At 52.8% G+C, this 14,968-nt stretch overlaps 1 protein-coding gene across 1 annotated transcript in view; it reads left to right on the top strand.

Annotated features, from left to right (window-relative positions):
* The first annotated feature begins 4,786 nt into the window (after positions 1-4,786).
* PTCH1 (patched 1) overlaps positions 4,787-14,968 on the top strand; it is a 67,498-nt gene continuing 57,316 nt past the window's right edge. The window contains exons 1-2 of the mRNA XM_035565313.2: positions 4,787-5,002; positions 6,183-6,375. Coding sequence (XP_035421206.1) covers positions 4,787-5,002; positions 6,183-6,375 — 409 coding nt within the window. The remainder of the gene's footprint in view (positions 5,003-6,182; positions 6,376-14,968) is intronic.

Genomic DNA, 14,968 nt, shown 5'->3' with positions numbered 1-14,968 from the left:
GGGGGACCCGGGGGACTGAGCGAGGAGGGGTCTGGTGCTAACAGGCACGCCTGAGCCAAGGTGGGTCTCTGCCAGCTCCCAGCCAGACGGCGTTTACCACTTGTGGCCCGAGGGTCTCTCGCGTCGTTTCGGCACCGGCCCGATAGGTGTATCTGATGTCTGGTCAGGGCCGCGTTAGAGGCACGGCGGGGCAGGATTATCATCCGACACTGTATCTGGACAGGAGTTAGCGCTGCTGAGAACTGCTAGGGCTGAGGAGGGAGGGGGAGAAGGAGGAATCCTTTACAATCTATTTGCTTTCAGGAGCCGGTAGATATAAAACTGGCAGCTGACTCTGAATTAAAATGTCTCGGGCTTCTCTGTTTTTATCCTTATTTCACACACACATGCACACACACGCACGCACTCACACACACACACCTTTTATTTTCTTCTGCCTTTGCCACAGTGTATAAAGCCCTATTGAGACATGTAGGCGTGATGTGTAAACCGGATTAGCAGTATGAAAGAAAGACATACAATGAGCCTGAATTGTTTTACTTCCTTTTCATTTCTCACGCCTATATCTCTAATAAATTTGTTGCTCCAGCAGTGGGTCAAAGAGATCGTGTCGCTCAGCTTTTTTTCTGCGAGACCCGATGGCAGAGATCATGAAAATGAATGCCCTGCCCTCTGCCAAATGCAAGGCTTGAGCTATATCGCTACACAGGCTCGGTGTTGTCCGGGCTGGCTAAAAACTGTTCAGTGTAACTTTCCCCCCTGCGTGCGCATTAAAGTCCTGCAAGTGGCAGGGCACCGTGCCAGAAAAAAAAAAAAAAAAAAAGTTTTGAAGACGACTTGGGTTTATAAGGCTAAAGCCCCTCGCCGGGCAGGACAAGGTCTGCTGAAGCCGGGATGCCCTCCGGGTGTCTCCCGGCGGTGACGGGGCTGCAGCTGCAGCCGCCGCCGCCCTCCGCAGCTCCCGGGGGCCTCCCCGGGGGGGCCGCCGAGGCCGAGGCCGCGGCGGGGCAGCGCGGAGGGCTGGCGGCCGCGGGAGGCGCATCTCCCGCAGCCCTCCGCGGGAAGAAACGCCCGCTCACCCGGGCCGGCGCTGTAGATCCCTCATTTGCTCCTTTGCGGCGTGCAGAGCGGCTCTCCATTAAAGGAGATCAGGGGTAATTAGCCGCATTATTTTGACAAGCTGGCTCGAGCAGCTCCCTTTGCTCGCCGGGCTGAGGAGGGGGAGCGGGCCGGCTCCGTGCCGCCGCCTCCTTCCCCCTGCGCGGGCGCTGCGCGGCGGCGCTGCCCTGCGGATGGGGGCGCGGAGGGGCTGCGGCCGCCCCGCGGAGCTGCGTGGGGGGCAAGGGCCGGGGGACACGCGAAGGCAGCTCCCCGCAGGTGGGCTCCGCTCCTCGGCCCGGCCGCAGCCCCCCCGTGGGGTGAGGGGAAGGGCGGGCCCCGCATCTCGGTGCTGCTTCCTGGCTGGGGTTATCGGATGCTCCGGTCCGCGGGCGATGGGCAACCTGCAACGACGTGAAACCAGGGCAACTGCACTACCCACTGTTAACCTCTGCCGGATTTGGTCCCTCGCGTGGCTGGGGGAAGCGTGCAGCTCTGCAGTATTTGGGGTTACAGTGAGCACGAAGGTGATCCAAGCAAGAGGCAAAGCCTTATAAAATGAAGCCACTCTGACCAAAGCCCTGGGATTCTTGTGTGCCAGCCCTGGCGGTCCAGGAGCGGGGAAGACCAGGCATAAAAGATTTCAGACACCAGCCACTCCACCCACGGGGGACACCTTCCCGGGCCTTGGCCACAGGGAAAGTCCGAGATAAGACATCTGCAGGTCCCAGGCAAGCTGCTGAAGGCAGAAAAAGCCATTGGTGTGGAGGAGCAGTTGCACACACGGGCCCATGCATATCACAGCCAGCAGTGCTTACAAATGTAAATAAGGGCAGATTGATTAGGAACAACATTATCGCTGGGAATGTAGCACGCAGGCATCAGCTATGAGGCAAAGTGGGGGCAGCCACTGCTCTGACCACCCAAGTGGAGACTTTTACACTGACACTTCTTCCTTGAGGGAAAAAAAAAAAAACAACAAAACACACACACACACACACACACAGAAACAAGGCCAATTAGATCCCTGCAGTAATTCATCTCTTGTGTATGCTTAAAAAAAAATAAATCCCTCCAGACCACAGGGAGAGAGGGGAGATTAAGATAGCGCTTGTTAAATTTGAGTCCTCAGATTGGGTTCTGGGAGCAGGAGCGAGGACCGGGGGTCACTGGGCTGTTGTGTGAAGCCGAGCAGGCAGGAGGCGGGGGGCAGCTCCGGGGGCTGGAGGTGCTTGCAGGGACGGGGCAGTCCTCCCGGGCTTCGGAGGCTGTTGGGAGGCTGCAGCCAAACGCCTCTCTCTCCCCCGGCCCCTTCCTTCCGCGCCCCCAGCCCCGCTCCCCGCTCAGACCTGGTGGCACGTCGGCTCTTAGCGCGATGCACGGCTGAAACTTGAGTTAGAGGCGGCTGACTGCCTGCCTCCCTCCCTCCCTCGTTCCCTCCCTCCCTCCCTCTTTCCCTCCCTCCCAGGTGTGGGCTCCAGCCCCCAGCAGAAAGCCGCCTCCAGCTCCGGCCCCCGTGGGCTTCCCCCTCCCGCAGCCGCGCGCCCACATGTGCTGCCGGCAGCCCTCCTGCGGGCAGCCCCACGCGGGGCACGGCCCCACGGGGCAGGACTCGCCGTCCGCGGCCACCAGGCGGCTGCGGGGACCTGGAGGGAAAGCCCAGAAAATCTCCCACGGGCGGCCGTGGCCCCGCCAAGCCCCCGCCGGTGGGTGCCCCTACGCGATTTCACGACGGAGGCTCCGCACGGGCGGTGTGGCGGGGGAAGCGGGCCCCCCGCTCCCCTCCTTTTCTCTTTCTAGTTCATTTTTTTTCACCCCCCTGGTCCCCAGCGGGCGCACCGGGGCGCGGAGCCCCTCCGCGGGGAGCCGCGCGGCCCCGCGGCCGCCGGGGGAGGCGCGCAGCTGTATCGGCCGCAATTAATGGCTGGTCCTCAATGAGCGGAGACGGCGAGCAGCCGTGCCAAAAAAATAAACAATCACGTATAGTGCGAGAAGTGTTTAGCGCGGCCAGGCAGGCTGCGTTTCATGGATTTTTACACTAAAAACATATTAAAAGTGGCTTTCCTCAGGTTTCAGTTAAAGAATGAGCCCTAAGTTGAAACAGGCTAGCTACCGCGCGGCTTTAAATCCCTCAAGTGTTAAGTTTTCATTGTGTTTTTCTAACTGGACGGAGTGGTTTTCTTGCAAGGAACCAAGTCTTCTCTTTAGTTAAAAAAGAAAGAGAGAGGGAGAAAAATCTGGCACTTTCTACCGCAGTATCCACCACCCTGTCATTATTTCTGCAAGCCTGGGAATTCAGCTCGGACCTCCCAGTATTTGTTGCAGCTTGAGGCCAAGGTGCCTCTAAAAGGATTTTCTTTTAAGGGCTTTAGAAATCGTTTAATGCTACTTTCCCCCCGTTTCCCTCTGTTTTTTAAAAGAGAGGAAAAAAAATATATTTCTGCGTGTCGATCGCGAGAAAGTTCTGCGGCGTGCATCTGTCTGCAAGCATCCCGGACGAAAAAAAAAAAGAGGGGGGGGAAGAGAGAAAAAGAAAAAAAAAAAAAAACCTTTCTTGAAAAGAAAACGAAGAAGAAAGGGGGGGGAGGCGGTGTGGGGGAGGCATTCCTTAATGGAAGTATTGCATGCAAAGAAGGCTGGATCTCTTTAAGGCTCCCCCTGAAGCTGGAGATGCACACACAAGGGTTGCCTGCCTGGGTGGTCTCTCTACTTTGGTGAGCTGTTGCTAAGCAGCTAATAATAGTCATGTTTGCTGAGTAATTTCTGCCCTCCCCGAGCCAATCGCCTCGCAGAAACCCAAGCCATCTGACAGCCCCAGGGGCGGGCTTTCAGCTCTTTTTTTTTTCTCCCTCTCTCGCTCTCTCTCCTCTCTTACTCCCCCCCCTCCCACCCCTCCTCCTCTTTATCCAAATGGAGAGAGTCCTTTTTTTCTTCTTCATCTCATCTCTTGAGCCGAGGGGCTGCAGCTCGCCGCTGCCGCGCACACGCCGGGGGAGAGCGCCAGGCAGCCGCCCGCCCGCCGCCGCGGCGGGGCCGAGCGCGGAGCCCCGCCGGCCCCGCGGCCCGCGGGAAGCAGCCCGGCGCTGAGGCAGGATGGTGCAGCGCGGCCGGGCAGCGCAGCAGCAGCAGCAGCAGCAGCAGCAGCAGCAGCCGCCGCGGCCCGCCGCAACGCCGCCGCGCCGCCGCCGCTGAGCGCCGCCGCGGACAGCGGCTCCCCGGAGGGAGGCAGCGGCGGCCGGAGGAGGCGATTTCCACGGGAGCCGAGCACAGCGCGGCGGCGGCGGCGGCGGCAGCCGGGGGGGGCCGGGGGTCGCGCCCGCCCGCCCGCCCCACCTCGCTGGGCGCGGGGAGCGGCCGCCGGCACCTCGGGGTGCGATGTGGCAATGGGAGGCGCGGGGAGCGACTCGGCCGGAGCGGCCGCGGCGGCAGCCGCCGCCCCGCGCCCCGCGTGAGGCGGCCGCGCCGCAGCAGCCCCAGCAGCAGCAGCAGCCGGAGCCGCAGCCGCGGCAGCCCCCGCAGCAGCAGCAGCAGCCCGCGGCCCGCAGCGCCGCCAGCCCCCTGCGCCCCCGCCGCGCCCCGCGGCCCCCGCCGCGCCCCGCGGGCCACCGCCGCGCCCCCGGCCCCCCGGGCCTCGCCGCGGCAGCGCCAGCGGCAGCTCCCCCGTCCCGCCGGCGGCGGCGGCGGCAACATGGCCTCGGCCGCTAACGCCTCGGAGCCGGAGACCAGCAGCAGCGCGGGCGGCGGCGGCGGCGGCGGCCACCCCGGCCGGGCGGCGAGGAGCGGCGGCGGCGGCGGCAGGCGGCGGAGGACCGGAGGCAGCCGGCGCGCCGCGGCGCCCGACCGGGAGTATCTGCAGCGGCCGAGCTACTGCGATGCGGCGTTCGCCCTGGAGCAGATCGCAAAGGTGCTTTCACTTCTCTCCCTCTTTTTCCCCCCGGAGCGGAGCGCGAGCGCCAGTGTTAGTTTTTCGGCGGGGGAGGGGGTGGCGTGCTTTCTCGCGGGGGTGGAAGGAGGAGATGGAAACCCAACAGCCACCAATAAAATGCTGGGAAAAAAGAGAGGGACGTCTGTGACTCTTTCGTGCGGGAGAGAGTGCCCTCCTTCCCTTCCTGCCTCCCCGCCCGTGCCTGCCCTGCCGGGGTGCGCTCGTGCGGCGAGCACGGCTCTCGGTGCGCTCCCCGGAGGCAGCCTCCGCCGCTCCCCCTCCGCTTCCTCTCCTCCTCCCCGTCCCCTCGCAGCGCTCCGAGCACCCGGCCGGGACGGGACGGGACGGGACGGGGGGGAGAGAGCGAGCGAGCGAGCGGCCGCTTTCTTGGCAGAAGGCGTGCTTTTGTCAAGCCCTCCGCCGGGCGTACGAAACGCCGGGGCTGCCCCCGGAGAAGGAGGGTCCCGGGACGGAGGGAGCTCGTAGCGCCTTCCTCCCCAGCGGCAGGGAGAGGAGGGAGAGCCGCGAGCAAATCGCCACCCCCAGCCGGCCGGGGGGCTGCGGGAGCGCCCCGAGAGCCCGGCTCGGGCCGGGAAGGGATGGAGCCGGCCGCCAGCCCCTGCGAGCCAAAAAATGCTGGGAGGAAACAGCCCCGGGACGCTGCCCGGCCGCGGGGATCGCCTCGTTTTCAGGGAGCGGATCTGCGGGCTTTGTAAGAAGGGGAAAAGGGGGAGAGAGGAGAGGAGAGGAAAAAAAAAATCCATGTGGCTGCCCTCTTCCGTTCACAAACATTGCCGTGACTTACAGATGGCCGCTCTACTTCCTAATTCAGCTCACACAGCGTCTCCCAGCTCTGTGGGAATGAGCTGCTGCTGATCTCGCAGCGCTGCTCACCACGTGGGTCCTGCCTCCGACACCACACCGTGCTAGCAGCCGGCAGCGGGCCGGGGGTGGGGGGCGGCAGCCGGCTGCCTGCTGGCGGCCGGCCTCGCCTCCCCGGGCCGTGCGGGGTCTGAGCGGGGGGATCCGTGCCCGGGGGAGGGCGGCGGGCGGCTCCCCCCTGCTCCAGGCGGGGCCGGGGCGGCGCTGCCCCGGGGCTCCGGGTGGCGAGCGGTGCCGGTGCCTCCCCGGTACCGACTGACCTCTTCTTGCCTTGCAGGGGAGAGCGACCGGGAGGAAGGCGCCGCTGTGGCTGCGAGCAAAGTTTCAGAGACTGCTCTTTAAACTGGGCTGCTACATTCAAAAGAACTGCGGCAAGTTTCTGGTGGTCGGCCTCCTCATTTTCGGGGCTTTCGCTGTCGGATTACGGGCCGCCAACCTCGAGACCAACGTGGAGGAGCTGTGGGTGGAAGGTAAGCCGCCGGGACGCGGACACGGACGCGGCCCCGGTGCCCTGCCTCCCTCCCTCCCTCCGTCCCTGACGCGTGCCCGCCCGCCGGTGCCGGGGGCCCGCCGCCGGTTGGCGCGGCCGTTGGGCGGGCGGTTGGCGGGGCGGCACAACCGCCGCTTGGCGGTACCACTTCGCCGCCCGCCGCGGGGGGGGGCGCACGGATGGACGGACGGACGGGGAACGGAGGCGAAGCGGAGCGCCGGGAGGGGGTTGGGCGGCCGATCCCCGCGGCGGGTTGCGGGGCTCGGCGCCGTGCGGGGGGCCGGCGGGGCTGCCGCGTGCCCGAGGCGGGAGGAGGAGGAGGAGGGGGCGGCGGTGCGGGGAGGCGCCCCTCCGCCATCTTGGGAGTGCGCGCGCCCGCTGGGCGGAGGGGGGGGTGGTGGAAGGGGGCGGGCGAGCTGTGTGTGGTCCGTGCTGTTGGACGGCTTTCAGCTGCGGGGGGGAGCGCTCGTCGCGGGGCGGAAAATAAAAAATAAAAGAGGCACGGCTGCGGGCTGACGGCTCTTCCTTGCGGGGGGACCGCTGCGGGGTCGCTGGGTGGCCGCGGGGGAGCGCGGTGGGCTGCGGGGTGTGGCGGGACCTGCCGCCACAGCGCCCAGGAACGGCAGGCGCTGAGAGATCCCCCGGTCCGGCAGTCCTGTGGCAGTCGCTGGGTCCTCTGTCCCTCGGTTACTAGCGCAAACCATTGCAAAAAATGTGCCTTTTATCGATTTTTTTTTTTTTGGTCGTGCCCCTTTTGCCTCTACTTTTCCGTGTGTCAGGTGGAAATAATTGATCGCAGGCCTGTCCAGCGTGGTTCCCTGTGTTTTCCTGTCACCATCCAGCGTGGTTGACTGTGTTTTCCTGTCACGATTTCACTGGGTTCCACTGCTAGGAAGGATGATCCCATCCTAATGCCACCTGCTTTTCCTATCAGCCTAATACCAAGAAACCGCTCACTGACAGTGCCTGTGTGGCTGGCCCATCAGCAAAAATCCAACTGTCAAGGGAAAAAACGTGTTTTGCAAAATAGCTGCTTGGTTCAGTTACTGCATTGACCTCTTCTGATGTCATTATTGCTTTGTGGGGTGCGTGGGGAGGTCCTGAGCATGAAACCTAGCTGAAATTCATCTCTGAGGTTTTTATGGCCAAGGTGGATTCATAAGGCAGCTGGCTGTACAGAGCTGACCCATGTAATTTGAATTTAGTTTCCATGTTAGAATTAAACAAGGCGAATATTAAAACTTTATTTAAATAGAGAAAGCTTAGAAACCCTCGTGTGTTTAGGTTGCGCAAAATGGCTAGCTAATGACATTGAAATAAAATATTCTGGTTTTAATTTAAATTAACTCACAGTCTTCCTGTTCTAGCACAACACAACCATCGACAAAAAAGCATGCTAAATTGTGGAGACTGTACATTTCTGGTCATGAACAAGGGCGTTATACAAATATACCTAATGAATAGCAATTGCATGTTTCTGTGGCTAAACTGCCGGCAGAAGTACAGGATGAGAATTTGAAATGGAAAAGGTACAGAGGGAGGTGGTGTCTGAAGTGGTATTCTTCCTAGGCAGGAGTGGAAAGCAGTGACCAAAATCATTTTCCTGAGCTTGGGATACCTGGTCCTCACTCCTGAGCTTGTAGTCAAAGTACACTCCCTGGAAGTTGTTTTACTAAGGGGCCCTATAGATCAAGCTTTCTTTTAATAGAAGCAGTGTCTGAATTGCAATGCTTATTAAAATAACAGACTTATTTTTGCCTTTACCTTTTGTTTACCAAGAATTTGAATGAACTGGGCAACGTTGGCCAAATATGGTAGATTACTCGAAATATGTTTTGAGTCACAGTTGCAATAAAATGAGTTTTGATTTGCTACTGAAGCTTTTTACAGTTATTACTGCTGAATAAATTGGCAGTATTTACACAAAGAGACTGGTTTTATATGGTGTATTTCTGAATACCATGGAGCATGGAACATAACACAGCGCTGAAGTTTGCTAGAAGTAAACGGCTGCTTTAAAACTATAACACAATTAATTAAAAATAGTGAAGTGAAGTTTGAATGAGTTTTAAGACCATCCACATTCCAAGATAAATGCTTAGTAGTCTGGGCCTGAAGCTATTATGGCTGAAATATTTACATAAGAAGTTCAGAAACCCACCTGGTAGGCAAACTTTCAAAGAGAGAAAAAGCAAAACAGATCTCCAAAACATCATTCTTTCAATTTTCTTGTAGTAGTCTCCCTCTTTCAGAATTTGTGCCAACACTCCTGGCCTCCTGATACCAAAGTGGCTTTCCTCTCAAATTGTTTCTTGGCACTAAGTGTTGCAGAGTAGCATTTGTTTTATATTTTTTTATTTTTTTTTTAAAAACCCAGCCCTGCTCTGGCTGCTGTTCAGAGCACTTCAGTTACTGCTGCGTGCCCCACAGTATGCTCCCAGTCTGTGCTCCTGTCTTGCGGTCTGTCTCGCTGGCACCCTTGAGGGGGCCACACACGTGGAACTCCCTGGCCCGTCAGCAGGTCTGTCATCCCTGCGTGCACACCTTCCTGTTGTAGGGTGCTCACTGTAGTTTTTTGCGCAAACAAATCCCAGACTGGCATTTTAATGCCAGTTCTGTTATCCACAGCCCTTACGCTTTAGTTGAACTGCTACCTGTGGGTGTCCATGTATACTGGGGTTGCAGAGACTGTTTAGCATCTTTATACATCATACACCCTTGAGAGAACAAAAAGGGCTTTGCATTGATTTCCTCTGTGACTGAATTTTGTTGGACACAGACGTGGTTTTAGAAACATCCATTCATAACTAGGAAGTGCTCTGGATGGAAAAGAAATCATGCCCATAACTGGTTATGTTTTCTGCTACCACTCTAATAGGCACTCTAAGACCCTGGCCTGTGAGCAGCAGTCACACATGTAAATTTACAGCCTCTGCTTCTGAAAGAAGGTAGTTTTGTGGCTCCAGAGAAGATTCTGCTAAGTGGAGCTTGAAATTTGACTACTGCAGTGCCTTGAATGGCATTAATTGGAGCAGCTCGTAAGGGGAGAGATGCTCTCATGTTGTTCCTTGATACTTCATTTCATGTTGCCATTGTCTTGGGATTTTTTTTCCTCGCTTTTTTTTCCATGCCTTTTTCTTCTCTAAGAGGTCAAAGATCATGGTGGTCTTTCTTTACTCTCTTGCTTTCTGAAGTTTTTGTGCTATCTGTAGTTCAGTTGAACTTTTCCCTCTGCAAGTAGTTTTCTGTGCTGGTAGTCCTCTTTGCACAGCTAACCAAGGTCTAACATGCAGAGGTCCTTCGTTACACCAGCTGGAAGCAAGAGGGTGCGTGATACAAGCAGGGATAGGACAACCTGCAGGGAAGAGAAAATGCCTCAGTAGTCACAAAGAAAGATCAGTTTTGGTACTTGGAACAAAGCATTCTCTCATTGTAAGTGAATTAGCACTAAGTGTGTACAACAAACTAAGTGAAGATTTGAATGATGTGTAGTATTATTTTCTTTTGCTCTTAAGGGGCAGAAACCAAGTGACTCTACTGTCGTACTTGTGGCTAACCCATCTTAAAATACATTAATCCACCCATGCAACACAAGAGTGAGGTGAAGAAGAGGAAAGCATGTGAGTGATGCAGGAATCAGTATTATTTCCGTAGCTTCTCAGTTTGCTTAACCCAGCAAGATCAAGTGCAGGTGGAGAGGGAAGTTATTCTTAAATTCTGCCTAAGGCATCAGTTAACTTTACACTAGTGTTCTTTGGAGAAACAAAAAAGAACAGTAGAGGAACAGATCCTTGTGAATTTGTTTTAAGAAGACAAATTTATGTGAGTGGTCCAGAGTAACATGTTTGGTTTCAATACAGTTAGCAGGAATTGACCCAGTCAGTTGTAATTCAGTTCTTCCACAAAGACTCGCGTTTGTTCGCAGCAGCAGAGTACTAAGTACTGTTTGAGGCGCATCACCGCAGCAGTTACTTCTGAGGCAGGATTTCGGTGGTCTATGTGGCAGTCTGGGGAGTTGTGTCGCATCACATCACCAAATCCAGCAGTTTCCTATGGATCGTGTGACACGCGAGCTTACTTATCTCTGAATTCTGCCTCACACTGTGTTGCATGCCTCAGAGTGTGTAAGGGTTCATTGAAAGGTGCTTATCTGGAAAATTTCCAAGCCCGCTGTTTTGTTTGAATTGATTGTGATTTACTGTGTGGTTTCTCAGACGTGAACGTGGCAGCTGTGTTCCCACATGACGGCTGTAGAATGGTCACCTAGGCCGCGTGCTCTTTTTGAAGTTTGCTGATCAAAATGGGGTTGTATTTCAATCCATGCTTCTGTTTTGAAGATCAACATCAAATTCTAGTATTTATGCTTTACATGATATTTATGGATAAAAACATCGGGACAATAGGTATTATGTTTCTGTGGAGTAAGTCCCTCTCAGTTTTCTTGTACTTAGATGTTAATAAAAGGCATTTTAAGGTTTTAGTTATATGGTTGTATGATCGTTGTCTTTTAAGGGCCTGCTATTGAATTCAAAGTTACTGGGGTTCTCAGTCAGGGTTCATCTTGACGGGTGTCCACATCACTCACTGCTCAGGGTTGGTGCTCACTGCTGAAAGGCTCCTGCATCCAAAGCAAAACCAAATCAGTTTCCGTGTTTAAACTCCCCTTTCCGCCTCTAAGAGTTTCAGTGGAGGTATTGCCAGTGACCATCTGGGGTCACTGAGAAGGTAAAGGGCAAAATCCTGAACTCAGAGAATGCAGTGGCAGAAGGAGAGGGAAGAAGGTAGAAGATAGAATAACCTGAGTGTGGCCAGGCCTCTACCCAGCCTTGGTACAAAGCCACAGCAGAGTGACAGACGGCCCCTTCTGTGGGAAGGGCCAGAGGAGGGCCTTGTTCTGTGGAGCTCACACCCCACCTAGGCTGTAACCACGGGGTAGCCTGGGTCCTTCTGCCTTTCAGACTTCAGAGGCGTTTAATTTACTCAAGGCTCCAGAGAATTAATTGTCATCATTATTTCCAAACTTAACATGCTGTGGCTAATGTGCATGCCAGAATGCGCCCTGCAGATCCTTGTCTGGGAGGGTCTGTTCACTTCTCTGTTGCAATGTGTGTTTGAACCACTGCCTCAGTTGCACCATTCTTCGCTTCCTCTCTCCTGAGCACTGAGTGACTTTCCACACCCCGCGGATTTTGCTGGTCGTGAATAGGGTACGAGGGCATTTCTGTAGTTGTGGAGAGCCTGGTGATTTCCATGCAGAAATGCTGGGGTGAAGTATAATAGTTGAAAACCAGATTACGTTCTTCTTGGCCCCCACGCCGCTGCTGCAGAGTTGGAACAGGGGGAGTATAGGTAAGCAGTAGGGCTGGCTCTGTCATCAGGCTGTCTGCTGCTCTAGTTGAGGTGCTCTGTGGAGGTGTAGGACAGAACAGAACAGAAAAGTTCAGTTAAAAAGGACCTACAAAGATCTTCGAGTCCAATGGCCTGACCACTTCAGGGCTAACCAAAAGTTACAGCATGTCATCAAGGGCACTGACCAGGTGGCTTCTGAACACTGACAGGCACGGGGCGTCGACCACCTCGCTAGGAAGCCTGTTCCAGTGTCTGACCATCCTCACAGTAAAGAAGTTTTTCATAATGTCCAGTCTGAACATCCCCTGGGGTATTGATATGGGTGATGGTTTGCTGGTTTGCTACCACCTCCTGTTACCGGCTAAATGGACTTTTTTTGTGGTAGAGAATGGGCCTTCTTTCTTCATTATTCCTCAGCAGACACTGGGTTCAGACAAGAGTGAACTCTAAAAGCCATGGGTACTCAAACTTGCTTTCAACAGAAAATGCATTAAGGAAAACTCCGTCTCCTTACCCTGAATCCATCTATTTTCATGATTTAATATTTCCGTGGGAAGAGGTGGTCAAAGCCCTGTTATTAAATAGTATTTGTGGTGGTTCCCCAGAAAGTAGTAATACTACGTAGTGTATGCATGTTCTTGACCGCACAACAAATTTAAAGGCTATTACACGCAAGTGGATATTTCAGTTACACATAACTGTTAGGAGGCTCCAAAATATGACAGCTTCCAGATGTATGAACCAACTGATCCCTTTGTTTAGATTATGCACCACAGCTGATGCCTAGATTAGTGCTGGCTGGACAAAGCTATGGGAGATTTGTCTGGTTTCCACAATGCCATGTTTATATTTCATTTGGATTTCTCCTTCAAAGCTGACCTCCCCGTGACCTGATGGAGCTGTGTCCACTAGAATGCAAGTTTTAATGTGTCTGCAACAGCTTTCCTTTTGGTGTCTAATGGAACATGTTCTCCTTTTGACACTCATGGGCATTTATGCACTACCCCTTTTAACTTAACAGTGAATTATGTACTTCAGCCTATGAGCATCCAGGTAAAACTCTGCTTGTAAAGTTTTCTGCCCCACAGTTAGCTTTTCAAGAATATTCTGATTGGTTAAAGTAGTGTTTGGATTATAGATCTTGTGGGACTGTTCCTTGTCAGGCATTTTCTCCTGTCTGTAGAATGAAGTTCAGTCTTCCAGCCTTTGCACAGTGTTATTTCTCTCTACAGATGATGGCATGGATGTGCATGCTTCTAGCTGCTCTTTTTGGAGTTCAGCAGGAACTGGAGTGCAGAATTTTACTCAAAAGTTCGTTCTTCTTTGTGGCTACCATACAATTAGATATATTTTCCTCAGTCATCCTTATTTATGTTCAGTATGCCTTTGGTTCCCTTCATCTCTCTGTGTCTGCTGTCTTGTACTATGCAGGAGGTCTTTCCTTGTTTGTATTTGTTAGTAACTGTACCTGGAAAAACTTGAAGAAACCAGTAAAACCCCTCAATGGCTGAATGATCATTTTGCAGTAAGACATGTCAGAGTTCAGAAAGATACAGCTACAGAACTTGCATTGTATTACTTACAGAAACTGGATGAATTTCCACTGTTGGTGATTTACTGGGGGAGCAGATTCCTGAGATGGTGCCTCACAACAGAAAACTCAGCACTTTGAAGTATCATTTCTGCACTTCTATGCATAATGGCCATTTCATTTCTGTGTCCAGGAATCAAGAATAGAAAAGTATTCTGCTCCTGTTCCACGTGATCTGTGCTGTTTTATTATCTACTTACAGCATGCTAAATATGATTGATTGGTTGGATACGATTGGATACGATAGGCTATGTTGCTGTGTTGATTTGGAATAATTTTGGCTCGTGGTTCATTGTACTAGAAATAGATGGAGTGGAACTGCAAAGAATAATTTTGAATTCAGAAGTTAAAATATTTTTTAAATTCTTTTTTTTCCTCTCTAAACATAGTTTTTTCTTTGACAGGAATGTTTAATATCCATACATACAATTTACTTGCTGTTGTTTTTCTCTGTTATTTTCATTCAACATCACCTCACCTGCCATAAACATCCTGAATTTGGCAAAAGTATGTTTTCTAAAGGAAAAAGTCCTTTACAGAAACTGCTGATGATATATACATTTTGATGTACGGAGAATTTTAATTTTGGTTTTTAGAATGAATGTCTTGGCTTTAACTTCTGCTTGGTTTCGTGAAAACTTAGTTATTGCAGTCCTTGAGCAAAATATATAAGAGGTAAGGGAATGAGTAGAACCATAACCTGACTCTTTCTGCAAAGGTGCTGCGCCTTTAGAGAATTGTACTGAACTTAATTTCAGCTTTAAATATACAAGTAATCGTTGTATATTTGAAACATGTGTATATTGCTCATGAGCAAGAAAAAGCTGATATTTTTAAGGCATATGTGCAGTGTTGTACACGCGTATACCTGAAGCTGGAACTGAGCCCTTAAACCGTAATAGTCTTCGTTTACTAACAGTAAGACAAATTAAAAGAAACAGCCTTCTCTTGTTTACCTGTCTGATGCATTTCTGCTTTTCAGTCAGTAACCAAAAGCTAAGTGCAACAAACTAGAAACGAGCGCTGTTAAGTCAAGTTGTATGATTTTTTTTCCCCCTTAAATCATTGCTTAAGGGCTTCTGGCCCCTAGCTCAGGAATCCTGCCCAAAAATGCCAGATGTATTACACAGTCAAGTCTTGCAATGTAAATAGTGTTCTGTGCCATGAGAGCAGGGTGGTCCTTCTCCTAGTTTAAAAAAAAAAAAAAAAAAAAAAAAAAGAAAAGAAGGGGGGGAAAATCCACGTGCTCTGAAATAAGCACAGTAGTCATAGTGTTATTTGTGTTTTTGGCTGCACAGCCAGTATTTTGGAGCTGAAAGAGCACTGATAAATTAGTACTTTGGACTGGCAGATAATAACTGAAATTGAGATACTAGAAAGCAAGATGTGGCTTGGCTGAGGCTGCTTAATTTAGTCAAACAGGCATGTAATAAGTGAAATATTAAAGCAAAAGCCATTGCTGACAGGCAAAACTCTTTACCATGTTGTGAAGAGTAGTCTTTTGCACATGGAAGGAAAGCGGACAAAGGATGGGAAGTAGGGAAGGCAGAGGCATGGGGTTGTTCTTGACCTCATGCTGTGTAATGGAAAGACTGGGTGTGTTGCTGCACCTTTTGAGTATAAACAGTGCAGA

Source organism: Cygnus atratus, chromosome Z, assembly GCF_013377495.2.
Source record: "Cygnus atratus isolate AKBS03 ecotype Queensland, Australia chromosome Z, CAtr_DNAZoo_HiC_assembly, whole genome shotgun sequence".
Classification (NCBI taxonomy): Eukaryota; Metazoa; Chordata; class Aves; order Anseriformes; family Anatidae; genus Cygnus; species Cygnus atratus.
This window is presented reverse-complemented; position numbering and strand designations above follow the sequence as displayed.